Raw genomic sequence first — 15,329 nt, 5'->3', positions numbered from 1 at the left:
ATTCCTCAACGAGCTGTTGCAAGGAATTTAGGGATTTCACCATCTACGGTCCGTAATATCATCAAAAGGTTCAGAGAATCTGGAGAAATCACTGCACGTAAGCGGCAAGCCCGTGACTTTCAATCCCTGCGTCAAAAAGCGATATTAGTGTGTAAAGGATATCACCACATGGGCTCAGGAACACTTCAGAAAACCACTGTCAGTAACTACAGTTCGTAGCTACATCTGTAAATGCAAGTTAAAACTCTACTATGCAAACAATTCCGGCTTATTAGTGATTCCCAGAGCCCAAAAAGCGTTTTCTATTCGGGCTCCAGTACTCTAGAATGCCCTCCCGGTAACAGTTAGAGATGCTACCACAGTAGAAGCATTTAAGTCCCATCTTAAAACTCATTTGTATACTTTAAATCAGAGGTCTCAAACACGCAGCCCGCGGGCCAATTGCGGCCCGCGAGACGTTAATTTGCGGCCACCGCCTTAATATGAAAGTTTAATGTTAGTACGGCCCGCAAGTTTTAAATGAATGGCACTTGACAGCGTTGTGTGCAGAGCTAAAGGAATCTACCAATCAAGGTGTGGTATAAGGCTCTCACAATATCGAGGGCATGACGTGATGGCACTGCCTTTAGTGTCCTCTAGAGACTGTCACCGCATCATCTTTTTCTCCATACTAACAGCGTGCCAGCCCAGACACATGTTGTATGAGGCTTCTGCAAACACACGCAAGTTGTTGCAAGAAGTACTTGAGGAACAGCCATACATGTCACACTGAGGGTGGTCATATTTTATTTTATTTATTTTTAACACTGTTACAAATATGCGCCACACTGTGAACCCACACCAAACAAGAATGACAAACACATTTCCGGAGAACATCCGCACCTAAACACAACATAAACACAACAGAACAAATACCCAGAATCCTTTGCATCCCTAACTCTTCCGGGCTACAAAAACACCCCTGCTACACCTAACTCCGCCCACCTCCCGAATTCGGAGGTCTCAAGGTTGGCAAGTATGCATTGACGTCACTTAGCTTGATGCAAGCAGAGAAACATTTTGCCGCTTTTCCACGACACCCGCCCACGCTCTTCCTCCCTCCCTCCCTGCCTCCCTCGCTCGCCCGCCTGCTCGCTCCCTCCCCCGTTGTAAACAGTCCGGGCAGGGAAGACGAGCGTCCAAAGCACTCCGCCGAAGGAGCGAGCGACAATACAAAAGTGTGGTGCACTGGACCCCAGCGCTGATACTCCGACAGAGAGTCGCTGGGCGAATCAGACGTGTAACACGTTAGTGGTGATGTTAGCCCGTTCGGGGCTAATTGTGCTACCGTAACTGTAAACTCCACGGCGATGTTGGAAATGACCTTTTCTTCTATGATATTCATTCTCAGAAGTGATGACAAACATTTTTGGTAAATTTGCTGGTAATGTTTTACTTTTAGCCTTAAACATGACACATAATGTCTGTAACTTTACTATCTCCTGTAATTTCAATAAACCCGAATTAATAAATAATATGTTAGTGTGTTCTAAGTAATCTACTTTATGAATAATCCTTATAGCTCTTTTCTATAGTTGATACAGAGAAAGTTGCGGTGCACAATGAACACAATTTGAAACGTCATTATACAACTAGACATGCTGAGGAGTATGCAAAGTACCAGGGAGATGAGAGAGTGAACCGGTTTGCAAATTTTAAAACCAGTCTACTGAGGCAACAAGATTTCGTCAAGAAAGCAAACGAAAAGAGCGATGCAGCAGTCAAAGCTAGCTACATGGTGAGTGAGATGGTTGCTAGGGCGGGAAAGCCATTTAAAGAAGGTGAATTCATTAAAAAGTGCATGTTAGATTTTTTTTAAGAAATCTTTTCTTGCGGCCCAGCCTCACCCAGTTTCTGCATCCAGTGGCCCCCAGGTAAATTGAGTTTGAGACCCCTACTTTAAATAGACACCCCTTTTAGACAAGTTTATCTGCCATCTCTTTTCTGCTCTGCCCCCCTCTCCTTTGTGGAGAGGGGGAGCACAGATTCGGTGACCACAGATGAGGCACTTGCTGTCCAAAGTCGGGACCCAGGGTGGACCACTCATCTGTGCATCAGTTGGGGACGTCTCTGTGCTGCTGACTTGTCTCCATTCAAGATGATTTCCTGCTGGCCCCACTATGGACTGGACTCTCACACTATTATGTTAGATCCACTATGGACTGGACTTTCACACTACTATGTTAGATCGGATCTAACATAATAGTGTGAGAGTCCAGTCCATAGTGGATCTAATAGATCCCCTCCAAGGTTTCTCATTGCCATCCCATCGGGTTGAGTTTTTCCTTGCCCTGATGTGGGATCTGAGCCGAGGATGTCGTTGTGGCTTGTGCAGCCCTTTGAAACACTCGTGATTTAGGGCTATGTAAGTAAACTTTGATTGATTGATTGATTGATTGAAAGTGAAAGCCATTTATCAACAACACCCAGAAACTCCGCCGACTTCGCTGGGCCCAAGCTCATCTAAGATGGACTGATGCAAAGTGGAAAAGTGTTCTGTGGTCTGACGAGTCCACATTTCCAAAGTGTCCATCCTCCGGAACAAAGAGGAGAAGAACCATCCGGATTGTAATAGGCACACAGTTCAAAAGTCAGCATCTGTGATGTTATAGGGGTGTATGAGTTTCTCAGTTCGAACATTAAATATCTTGTATTTGCAGTCTATTCAATTGAATAAAAGTTGAAAAGGATTTGCAAATCACTGTATTCTGTTTTTATACAACGTGCCAACTTCACTGGTTTTGGGTAGAGATGTATCGGCAGTCCGATAATATCGGACTGCCGATATTATCGGCTGATAAATGCTTTAAAATGTAAAATCGGAAATTATCAGTATCGGTTTCAAAAAGTAAAACTTATGACTTTTTAAAACGCCGCTGTACGTAGTGGTACACTAACGTAGGGAAAAGTACAGAGCGCCAATAAACCTTAAAGGCACTGCCTTTATGCCAATCACATAATATCTACGGCTTTTCACACACACAAGTGAATGCAAGCATACTTGGTCACACTGAGGGTAGCCGTATAAACAACTTTAACACTGTTACAAATATGCGCCACACTGTGAACCCACACCAAACAAGAATGACAAACACATTTCGGGAGAACATCCACACCGTAACACAACATAAACACAACAGAACAAATACCAGGAACCCCTTGCAGCACTAACTCTTCCGGGACGCTATAATCCCACCTCAACCCCGCCCCCCCACCCCCCAACCCCGCCCACCTCAACCTCCTCATGTCCCAAATTCCAAGCTGATGTTTTGAGGCATGTTAAAAAAATAATGCACTTTGTGACTTCAATAATAAATATGGCAGTGCTATGTTGGCATTTTTTTCCATAACTTGAGTTGATTTACGTTTGTATTTTGGAAAACCTTGTTACATTGTTTAATGCATCCAGCGGGGCATCACAACAAAATTAGGCATAACAGTGTGTTAATTCCACAACTGTATATATCGGTATCGGTTGATATCGGAATCGGTAATTAAGAGTTGGACAATATCGGAATATCGGATATCGGCAAAAAAGCCATAATGGCATCATCATAAAGCCATAATATCTCTAGTTTTGGGTGTTATATATATATATATATATATATATATATATATATATATATATATATATATATATATATATATATATATATATATATATATATATATATATATATATATATATATATATACAGTGTTTCCCATAAACTGCCAAGATACCTGTGGCGGTGGGGGCGTGGCTTTGGGCGTGGCTATGGGCGTAGTCACCATGACATCATCGGGTAATTTGCATAATCTACTACAATGATATGATTTTCTCTAAAAAGGCTCAAAAAATGTATACTTACTAATTAATAATAACAGTTTTCTTTTAAACGCCCATCCATCCATCCATCCATTTTACAATATAATTACAACACTTTATGTACATATTTATATACAGATTTGAACAATAAGTTATTCACTGAAATATATTTATTAATTGTGGTTCTTACAAAAAATATATCTTATAAAATATAAAAGCTAAAATATCTCTTAAAGCTCTGCCCCTTTAATTAGTGCATACTAAATAATTTAACTTTAGCCTACTACTACAACCATATTATTTACCAGCAACATAAAGTGAAACAGAGGCAGAGGTGTCCTGCCACCGTCAGTAACAAATAAACAGAAAACAGTAGTGGTCAAATACAAATAAGGCAACAAGAGAAGAATCCTACACTTCTCTTTTGTAAAGTAAATCTGAACAGCCTATATGGGCATTTACATCAACTATATGATTTGCCTGAGAAGCTGGACAGGACAAAAAAAAAAAAAAGAATTGTTTTTTTTGTTGTTTTTTTTAATTTGTGGCGGACGTAATTCTTTCGTGGCGGGCCGCAACAAATAAATGAATGTGTGGGAAACACTGATATATATATATATATATATATATATATATATATATATATATATATATATATATATATATATATATATATATATATATATATATATATATATATATATATTAGGGCTGTCAAACGATTAAAATATTTATGTGATGTTTACCTACTTACTGGTGTGCTCGCTCTCCTGGTCTCTCCCTCTCTCTCTGCCCACAGGTGGCAATGATTTTGGGCACACCGGCCACTAATTACAGCAGGGCTATTGAAGCTGATTAGTGGCAGCTGGGAGGCGTTGGTTCTACATGCTTGGAGCTCCTGGTCATGGATACACGTACGTCTTCGCCACTGGCTTTCTCCCGTGTCTCACCCTATGAGGTTCCTTCCAGTGCTGGCACCCACGTCTCCCTCCTGTGTGGTTAGCCCAGCTGTGTGACCACCAGTTCAGTTGTTTTGTTGTATGCTGTTTCTCCACGGTGTGCTTCCTCCCTCGCCACCATCGCCTTTTGTTCATTCCTCCCGGGAATAAAGACTGTAAATTGCACGTTGGCCTTTTTTTCTGCACCTTGGGTGCACCATACTAGATCAAAACAACTTAATCACGATGAATTGCATTTTGTTCATAGTTAACTCAAAATTAATTGAGATTAATCGCAGATAGGTATAATTTTTCATCATTCACTAGTGTACCCTAGACAGATAATTTTCACGAGGGAGGCTTCATATTGCTGCATGACAATGTTTTAACCTTCTCTATTAATTAATCAAATGTAATATTAAGCCCGCTAATCCTTCTGTAATTGAGAACACGACAAGAACATGTTATAAAATAATTTACACAATATTTCAGCCAGCCAGAAGCCCCCCACCCACCATTCTCATATTCCTAAACTGATGTACTAGCATTTCTTTAGGTGCAAATATCGCAGAATAATTACAAAACATATCTGACAAAGCATGATCGTAATGTAAGACATTTTGTTTTGTTTTGTTAATGTCAGGGGGTGGGCAGCACGGTGGCAGAGGGGTTAGTGCGTCTGTCTCACAATACGAAGGTCCTGAGTAGTCCTGGGTTCAATCCCGGGCCCGGGATCTTTCTGTGTGGTGTTTGCATGTTCTCCCTGTGACTGCGTGGGTTCCCTCCGGGTACTCCGGCTTCCTCCCACCTCCAAAAGACATGCACCTGGGGATAGGTTGATTGGAAACACTAAATGGTCCCTAGTGTGTGAATGTGAGTGTGAATGTAGTCTGTCTATCTGTGTTGGCCCTGCGATGAGGTGGCGACTTGTCCAGGGTGTACCCCGCCTTCCGCCCGATTGTAGCTGAGATAGGCTCCAGCGCCCCCCGCGACCCCGAAGGGAATAAGCGGTAGAAAATGGATGGATGGATGGATGGATAATGTCAGGGTTTCCCCTAAATTGCCAAAATACCTGCGGTGGTGGGGGTGTGGTCGATATGACGTCATCGCATGAATTGCCATGATACATACATGTATTGTTATGTATTGCAGGGAGAGTTGACGGCACAGACACAAGGGGGCAGTAAAGCACTATAATTTTATATATATATATATATATATATATATATATATATATATATATATATATATATATATATATATATATATATATATATATTTATATATATATACATATATATATATATATATATATATATATATATATATATATATATATATATATATATATATATATATATATATATAAATATATATATTATGATAAATCAATAATACTTAAACTAAGGAAATGGAGTGTGACTAATCCAAAAGGGGTGTATGTTGGGAGACTATATGTATGAATGATTAGCTGTTGAGTATTACCTAATTGTTGGATGAAGAAGCAGACAAGTCCAAAGGGGCAAGCAAAAGAAGGTCCATGATCCAAGCGGGAGGTCCGTGGGTCTGAGAGAGGCGTCAAGGGGTCCGTGTGCAAAAAGGAGGTCGAGGATGAAGGGAGGCAGTCCAGAATCCAGAGGGGAACAACAGGGGATCACAGGAGAACACGGGAAGTACTGCAGGAAGACAACAGGGGCATCAGACACGGAAACAAGGACACCCGGCAACAGTGCCCCATCCGTACGTGGGGTATCAACGCGCTGGAAATACTTAAAGGGGAACTGCACTTTTTTGGAATTTTGCCTATCGCTCACAATAATTTTTTTCCGCTTTATAACATTTAAAAATTGTCTCGTCATAGGTGGCTAGCAATGCAGATAATGAGAGCAATCAATTCTACCTCTAAATCACCTTTAAATGCATTCCAAATCCATCAACAATACTTCATTTACGTTACGTAACCTGTATAATAACCAAGCTGTAACGACGTTGTTATTGTAAGAGCAAACACTGAGGAACTGTTTTTATAGTCTATCACCATGCTATGGAATGAGCCATAAAGCATAACTATGGCAGATAAGCAGGCTTCTACGTAAACACGAAAACGCGTTTGAGTTTGTCATGCACAACACTGTGATACGACATTCATCTGTACTGACTGAAAAACATGAACAATCATATTGCTGTATCTGTAAAGTATTAGCCCACATATCATGTTTTCTTTGTACACAGCTGAACTAGCCAGACAGCGTATGTACTGTAGTTGTAATAACACGCATGGCATGCTGCATGTATCATTATCGATATTAAAGTGACTCACTCAATGGAGAGTTGTTCGTCTGGTCCAGCTGGCCGGGGACACTTCCTGTTGATTTTGGGTAAGCAATCCATTTATGTCGAAATAGTTTGGCTTCAAGTTCCATATTTATAGCGTCAATCGCTTTCATCCTCCTCTCCCAGCTTCCGTCTGCACCAACGTCTCACTCTTCCTTCGTGCTTGCTTCTATAAGCAGCAGTATATTCAGCTTCAAAAATATAAGGTTGTGAATCCTCATTTGTCCAAAAATAGTCATCTTCGTTGTCTCTTACCAAGTCTGCCATGATTAGAAAACACATTTGTGTTTTATTCCGGAAGTAGGAACACACATGTTGCCAGAAGTCAGACGTGCACTGCTATGGAAACACAAATCAAGGCGCGGAAGAAATCAGTCCCGTAAATGATTAAAATGATCAAAATACGGTAAATATTGTGCATATTACATATTGTTATGAACGTGTCTGCTACTATATTATACATATACTTGCAGTGTGTATATAAAACGTTGATAGAGGATTTTGAAGTTTTTTTTTAGAGGGCTTTGAAGGCTACAATGGTGACTGCCATTAGCCGCATCTTTCAAGCTTTTATTTATCTTCTTTAAAATATATATTTTTTAAAAGACATGCGTGTTCTTGTCTTTCATAATAATTGTGAACAATTGGCAAAATTCTAAAAAAAATTTGCTTTTAAATTGACCTTTTTAGACCAGTTGATCAGCCGTCTCTTTTCTGCTCTGCCCCCCTCTCCTGCGTGGAGAGGTTATCAGGTGATCACAGATGAGGTCCCACTATGGACTGGACTCTCACACTATGATCTAGATCCACTCGGCGTCCATCGCACCGGTCGTCCAGGGGGTGGGGGTCCCTTCCAAGGTTTCTCATTGTATCCCATCGGGTTGAGTTTTTTCTTGCCCTGATGATGGATCTGAGCAGAAGCTCAGATCCATCCTCGTTGTGGCTTGTGCAGCCCTTTGAGACATTTGTGATTAAGGGCTATATAAATAAACTTTGATTGATTGATTGACCTGACCTACTGTCTTTTTTTGGTATTTTTGCAGTCTGAAGACAGTGCTCGGCCATCTTGTGTGCTCGCTCTTCATCCTCATGGGTGAGGAATCTCATCAAAGATCTGACTACAAAAGAACCGCAGTGATAAATGTGCAACCTTTGCTCTTCTACACCGCTAGCATAAGAAATTGTGTTGTTTTTGCGAGGTTGTATTTGTCAGTGTTGATTCCAAAATTAATGTAATATGCAGCAAATACTTGTTTTTTATGGACCTGAACATCACTTGACCGTCTTAGTCACTGAATTGTTTAAGACAAATATGTGCATTGTGGAGGTCTCGCTACTCCAGGTTCCTTGGACCACCAATTACGGACATGACAGCCTCGTTCATCTTTGTGAACAATGATTTATTTTGCAATAAATGTTCTTTGTGTTCTTTTTCAGTCATTTCTGTCCGTCTCGCTCTCACTCTCGTTTGTGCTCGTTCTCCTGTTGCACCATCAACAACTCCCTCTCTCCTTCCCGACTGCTGCCTTTAACAGAGCGACAGGTGATCAGACAAACACTTTCAGCTGGGTCATCTACGCACCTGTCGCTGATCTCGAAGCCGGTCCTGGCTCACCCCGCTTCGCTGCAGGTCCGCAGGCCACGCCCCCCCCACAGTCATGTTAATGGCCAAATAGAGCAGTTTGAAAAATGAAATAGAAGTTGTGCAAATGACTACAGGTGTGATAACATCTCTCATAACAGAGTTTGGACCAGCAATGAACACATACTGTATGAGCTTGTCATGAAAAAGGAAGATATTATAGGTTAAATATATGCTGTGTTTTGAGACACTGTATAACTACTATGAATAAACAAAGGAGGAATGTTTATGTTTGTACCAATTCATACGTCTCAGCGTATGGTTGTCTACAATTGTGCCCATTGGGTTGAGTTTTTTCTGGCCCTGATGTGGGATCTGAGCCGAGGGTGTCGTTGTGGCTTGTGCAGCCCTTTGAGACATTTGTGATTAAGGGCTATAAAAGTACATTTTGATTGATTGATTCATTCATTCATTGAATTACTCAAGTGATCCACTAGACGGTGGCTTAATAGCAGGACAACAGCATTAATATTATTATTAGAATATTAACATCACTGCACTCTTCCTTTCCTCCTATACACTGCTATAGTAGAGTCTATTATATTAGTAGTGTATGAGAGCAGAACTAAGGGTAAGGAAAGGACACAACATCGCATTAGTTTGTGTTGTTTTGTGGTTGGTATGCCCAAATGAAGCTATGAAGACCTGGTTGTGCAAATAAACTAACGCTATGTTAAGTCCTAGTATTGTTGGTCCAATCCACCCTATTTTCTTCTTGATTTTCATAACAGAAACTACTTAGTTGTTGTTGTGCAGGAAAGCCAAGTGTTTTATTTGACAAGGATGACCACATTATAGCGTCATTGGTGCTATTCGTTAGCATCAAGACAAAATCCTTAATAGTTTTAATAAACGAGATTAATAAATCTCTAGTAGGTTCAGTAGCATATACTGAATCTTGATATAGCAAGCAAAGATTCATGCTGAACAACAGGGACATATAGAGCCAAATAATGAGTCAAAATATGAACTTTACAACATCAAAACAACTGCAGACATGAATTGTAGATGAGACTAATATTTGTAGCAGGAAATCAACTGCAAACAAACTTATCTTTTCTCTCATTAAAATGTTTTATTTTTCTTAAGAGTGTAAAAATCCACTCTATGCTATTTTTAATACTTTTTTCCATGATTGCTTTTATATTTGCCTCTAAACCTTTCAAAACACACCCAAATCTGCCCTGATTCATGTAAATAAATAAACAGTAGCCTAATACAGTGGTCCCCAACCTTTTTGAATACAAAAAGGTTGGGGACCGGTCCGCAGCTATAGAAACTTGTATTTTTAATTTTATTTTTTTTTGTTATAAAGAAATAGAATCATGTGTGCTTACGGACTGTATCCCTGCAGACTGTATTGATATATATTGATATGTAATGTATATATTGTGTTTTTATGTTGATTTAATTTAAAAATAAATAAAAATAATAATAATAATTTTACATTTCTTGTGTGGCCTGGTACCAATCGGTCCACGGACCGGTACCGGGAACCCGGAAGTGCCTCTAGGTCACCGCTACACAGTAACGGGGCTGAACTCGAGGTTTTATTTTGAATTTCCCAGACGGAAGCAGAATGTAGTAAGTTCAGCGTATAGGTGGGTCGCAAACACGTGACCTGGCACTTCCTTCCGCGTTTTAGGCGATGGCATAAGCCACAATAAGCCACTGTTTATTTACGACGATTTATGATGTCTTACGCAACCCTCCTATAGTACACTATTGTATCACGGGAATAAAATAATTATATTGGTAAGTTGTTTAATTATTTTTATTATTATTAGATAATTAGATATTAATACGCAAAAAAAATCACCACCGTCATAATTCAAAAAGTTTGAAAGATTTACAGTTGCGAAGGCACATCAGGTATTTTTACATCTGAAGTTCCGAGACGGAAACAAAATGTAGTAAATTCGGTGTGTGGGCACAGTAGCGAGTCACGATTGTTGCATGCGAATGGTAAAATAATTGTATCAATGTGTGTTGTAATATTTTTTATTAAAAGATGAATGTTCTAAATTTAAGTAAAAATCAAAAAATCTACAGATACGCTTAAATCGGTATTGTTTTGAAATTCCCAGACGGAAGCGGTATTAAGTAAGTTCCGTCTAACTACTAGTGAGCTGGAAACCATCATTTTCTTCCTAGACCTTCGACTCTCGTCATTGTCGTTCAGTAGCCAAGTGTAATTCGACCCGTTTTGGCGAACTTCGCTATTTTTCATTTATTCGTTATTGTTCAATCGCATTAAATTACACATCGCCTTGGAAACATTGTCATTTGTTGGCATTCCGTCGTTGTGTTGGACGATTATCGGCGTTTGCCTCAGTGAGTGTTCATTGCAGGCTGGGTGGTGACAGCGTTACAATGATCGAGAGACCAGAGGCTGCCATTCCGAGCATTGCTGTAAGTCTTTTTTTTTTTTTTTAATTAAAATGAAAACTTTTATTGTTGCAGTCCCACTGATAGGAATAACCTCTTCCAATCGACTTTATTATTTCATCGAATCGGGTTGACTTGTTTCTCCATGTTAGCATCTGTTAGCTTGACCCTCACTCCTCACATACAATAAAGTCCTTTGAAAAGTATCAATTGCGTGAAAGTAAACCACATATAGAGCCGTTCTGAAGCCTTGAGAAAAAGACTTATGTAATTGTTACCCAGTTTGGTCTACTAAAGCAGGGACGTCCCCAGGATGGAAAGATGGGACAACCCTGGAAGACACCCTGCTTTTCCTCTTAAGTATTCTTGAAAGCTTGTGTTGTTTTTTTTAACAGAAACCTAATGTATATAAAACGAAAAAATAACTAAATGAGTGTATTAGGTTAATTAGATGAACGTGCAGTTGAATATACTGCAAAGACAAGATACTTAACGTTCGAACTGAGAAACTTAAATTTTTTTTTTGCAAATAATCATTAACTTGGAATTTAACACATTGCAAAAAAGTTGGCACTGGGGCATTTTTACCACTGTGTTAAACGGCCTTTCCTTTTAACAACACTCAGTAAACGTTTGGGAACTGAGGAGACAAATTTTTGAAGCTTTTCAGGTGGAATTCTTTTCCCATTCTTGCTTGATGTACAGCTTAAAGGCCTACTGAAATGAAATGTTCTTATTTAAACGGGGATAGCAGATCCATTCTATGTGTCATACTTGATCATTTCGCGATATTGCCATATTTCGCTGAAAGGATTTAGTAGAGAACATCGACGATAAAGTTCGTAACTTTTGGTCGCTGATAAAAAAAGCCTTGCCTGTACCGGAAGTAGCGTGACGTCGCAGGTTGAAGGGCTCCTCACATTTCCCCATTGTTTACACCAGCAGCGAGAGCGATTCGGACCGAGAAAGCGATGATTACCCCATTAATTAGAGCGAGGATGAAAGATTTGTGGATGAGGAACGTGAGAGTGAAGGACTAGAGTGCAGTGCAGGACGTATCTTTTTTCGCTCTGACCGTAACTTAGGTACAAGGGCTCATTGAATTCCACACTTTCTCCTTTTTCTATTGTGGATCACGGATTTGTATTTTAAACCACTTTGGATACTATATCCTCTTGAAAATGAGAGTCAAGAACGCGAAATGGACATTCACAGTGACTTTTATCTCCACGACAATACATCGGTGAAGCACTTTAGCTACGGAGCTGACGTGATAGCATCGTGCTTAAATGCAGATAGAAACAAAAGAAATAAGCCCCTGACTGGAAGGATAGACAGAAGATCAACAATACTACCAAACACTGGACCTGTAACCACACGGTTAATGCTGTACCGCCTGGCGAAGCCTAGCAATGCTGTTGCTAAGGACGCCATTGAAGCTAACTTAGCTACCGGACCTCGACAGAGCTATGCTAAAAACATTAGCTCTCCACCTACGCCAGCCCTCATCTGTTCATCAACACCCGGGCTCACCTGCGTTCCAGCGATCGACGGCGCGACGAAGGACTTCACCCGATCATCGATGCGGTCGGCGGCTAGTGTCGGATAGCGCGTCTGCTATCCAACAGATTCACCAACACAGATGTCCAGAATACTGTGGAATTTTGCGATGAAAACAGAGCTGTTTGTATTGGGATACAATGTGTCCGAATACTTCCGCTTCAACCATTGACGTCATGCGCAAACGTCATCATACCTAGACGTTTTCAACCGGAAGTTTCCCGGGAAATTTAAAATTGCACTTTATAAGTTAACCCGGCCGTATTGGCATGTGTTGCAATGTTAAGATTTTATCATTGATATATAAACTATCAGACTGCGTGGTCGGTAGTAGTGGGTTTCAGTAGGCCTTTAAGTTGTTCAACAGTCCGAGGTCTGCGTTGTCGTATTTTACGCTTCATATTGCGCCACACATTTTTAATGGTAGACATGTCTGGACTACAGGCAGGCCAGTCTAGTACCCACACTCTTTTACTAGAAAGCCACGCTGTTGTAACCGGTGCAGAATGTGGCTTGGCATTGTCTTGCGGAAATAAGCAGGGGCGTCCATGAAAACGATGTTGCTTGGATGGCCACATATGTTGCTCCAAAACCTGTATGTACCTTTCAGCATTAATGGTGCCTTCACAGATGAGTAAGTTACCCATGCCTTGGGCACTAATACACCCCCATATCATCACAGATGCTGGCTTTTGAACTTTGGGCCTATAACAGTCCGGATGGTTCTTTTTGTCTTTGGTCCGGAGGACAGGACGTCCACAGTTTCCAAAAACAATTTGAAATGTGTACTCGTCAGACCACAGAACACTTTTCCACTTTGCATCAGTCCATCTTAGATGAGTTCGGGCTCAGCGAAGCCGACGGCGTTTCTGGGTGTTGTTGATAAATGGCTTTCGCTTTGCATAGTAGAGTTTTAACTTGCACTTACAGATGTAGCTACGAACTGTAGTTACTGACAGTGGTTTCCTGAAGTGTTCCTGAGCCCATGTGGTGATATCCTTTACACACTGATGTCGCTTGTTGATGCAGTACTGCCTGAGGGATCGAAGGTCATGGGCATGCTGCTTACGTGCAGTGATTTCTCCAGATTCTCTGAACCTTTTGATGATACTATGGACCGTAGATGGTCCATAAATCCTTAAATTCCTTGCAATAGCTCGTTGAGAAAGGTTGTTCTTAAACTGTTCGACAATTTGCTCAAGCATTGGTTCTCAAAGTGGTGACCCTCGCCCCATCCTTGTTTGTGAATGACTAAGCATTTCATGGAAGCGGCTTTTATACCCAATTATGGCACCCACCTGTTCCCAATTAGCCTGTTCACCTTTGGGATGTTCCAAATAAGTGTTTGATGAGCATTCTTCAACTTTCTCAGTTTTTTTTTCCACTTGTGCCAGCTTTTTTGAAACATGTTCCAGGCATCAAATTCCAAATTAGCTAATGTTTGCAAAATTTTTGTTTCTCAGTTCGAACGTTAAGTATCTTGTCTTTGCAGTCTATTCAATTGAATATAGGTAGAAAAGGATTAGCAAATCATTGTATTCTGTTTATATTTACGATTTACAAAACATGCCAACTTCACTGGTTTTGGGTTTTGTATTTAGTATAAAATGAAGTGTTCTATGTATTGTTACATAATTGTTTACTTTTCCCTGCCACTTATATTTGTGACTGAAGACATAGTAATGCATAAACAAGAAGTAAGAAAGTAACGACCCTTTACTCACTCTTTACATGGTATAGTAACTGTATATATTTGTATTGATCTGCTCACCTTTGTTTACATTCAGAAGCTTCAGCTTACGTTTAGTGATTAGCATATACCGTATTTTTCGGAGTATAAGTCGCACCTGCCGAAAATGCATAATAAAGAAGGAAAAAAACATATATAAGTCGCACTGGAGTTTAAGTCGCATTTTTTGAGGAAATTTATTTGATAAAACCCAACACCAAGAATAGACATTTGAAATGCAATTTAAAATAAATAAAGAATAGTGAACAACAGGCTGAATAAGTGTACGTTGTATGACGCATAAATAACCAACTGAGAACGTGCCTGGTATGTTAACGTAACATATTATGGTAAGAGTCATTCAAATAACTATAACATATAGAACATGCTATACGTTTACCAAACAATCTGTCACTCCTAATCGCTAAATCCCATGAAATCTTATACGTCTAGTCTCTTACGTGAATGAGCTAAATAATATTATTTGATATTTTACGGTAATGTGTTAATAATTTCACACATAAGTCGCTCCCGAGTATAAGTCGCACCCCCGGCCAAACTATGAAAAAAACTGCGACTTATAGTCAAAAAAATACGGTAATGCTACCCTGGATTTCCACTGAATACATAACAGCCGCGGACCGGTTTCACCGCAGAAAGGTGCCGGTCTCTGTCGTCCGGCAATCCCCACCACCGTTTGTTGCAGAGAAATAGCTTGGACTTTTACAAGATCTCGCGAATCCGTGCACACTCACGTGATAAGGGAAGTTGTAATAAAGCGAACCACAAAACATTTATTCTGTCCTTCCAGAGAAGCAGAAACAAATAATCCTGTCTTGGTAAAGCACTTTATATTTTGTAGCAAGCAGCAATACAACAGCAACATTATCC

At 40.2% G+C, this 15,329-nt stretch overlaps 1 protein-coding gene and 1 long non-coding RNA gene across 3 annotated transcripts in view; both read left to right on the top strand.

The window, feature by feature from the left end:
• The first annotated feature begins 903 nt into the window (after nucleotides 1-903).
• Nucleotides 904-2,218, top strand: LOC133631304 (uncharacterized). The gene is made up of 3 exons (XR_009821435.1): nucleotides 904-1,411; nucleotides 1,575-1,777; nucleotides 1,860-2,218. It is a non-coding gene; the product is annotated as an uncharacterized LOC133631304 (long non-coding RNA).
• An 8,648-nt stretch (nucleotides 2,219-10,866) lies between these two features.
• The window catches only part of LOC133630721 (septin-7-like), a 102,984-nt gene continuing 98,521 nt past the window's right edge, over nucleotides 10,867-15,329 (top strand). Inside the window, exon 1 of one of the 2 annotated variants that reach the window (XM_062022412.1) lies at nucleotides 10,867-11,173. In XM_062022412.1, the coding sequence (XP_061878396.1) occupies nucleotides 11,135-11,173 (39 nt within the window). In that variant the 5' untranslated portion in view covers nucleotides 10,867-11,134. The remainder of the gene's footprint in view (nucleotides 11,174-15,329) is intronic. The other variant, XM_062022411.1, reaches the window with a different exon arrangement.

This window comes from Entelurus aequoreus, linkage group LG16, assembly GCF_033978785.1.
Source record: "Entelurus aequoreus isolate RoL-2023_Sb linkage group LG16, RoL_Eaeq_v1.1, whole genome shotgun sequence".
NCBI classification, from domain to species: Eukaryota; Metazoa; Chordata; class Actinopteri; order Syngnathiformes; family Syngnathidae; genus Entelurus; species Entelurus aequoreus.
This window is presented reverse-complemented; position numbering and strand designations above follow the sequence as displayed.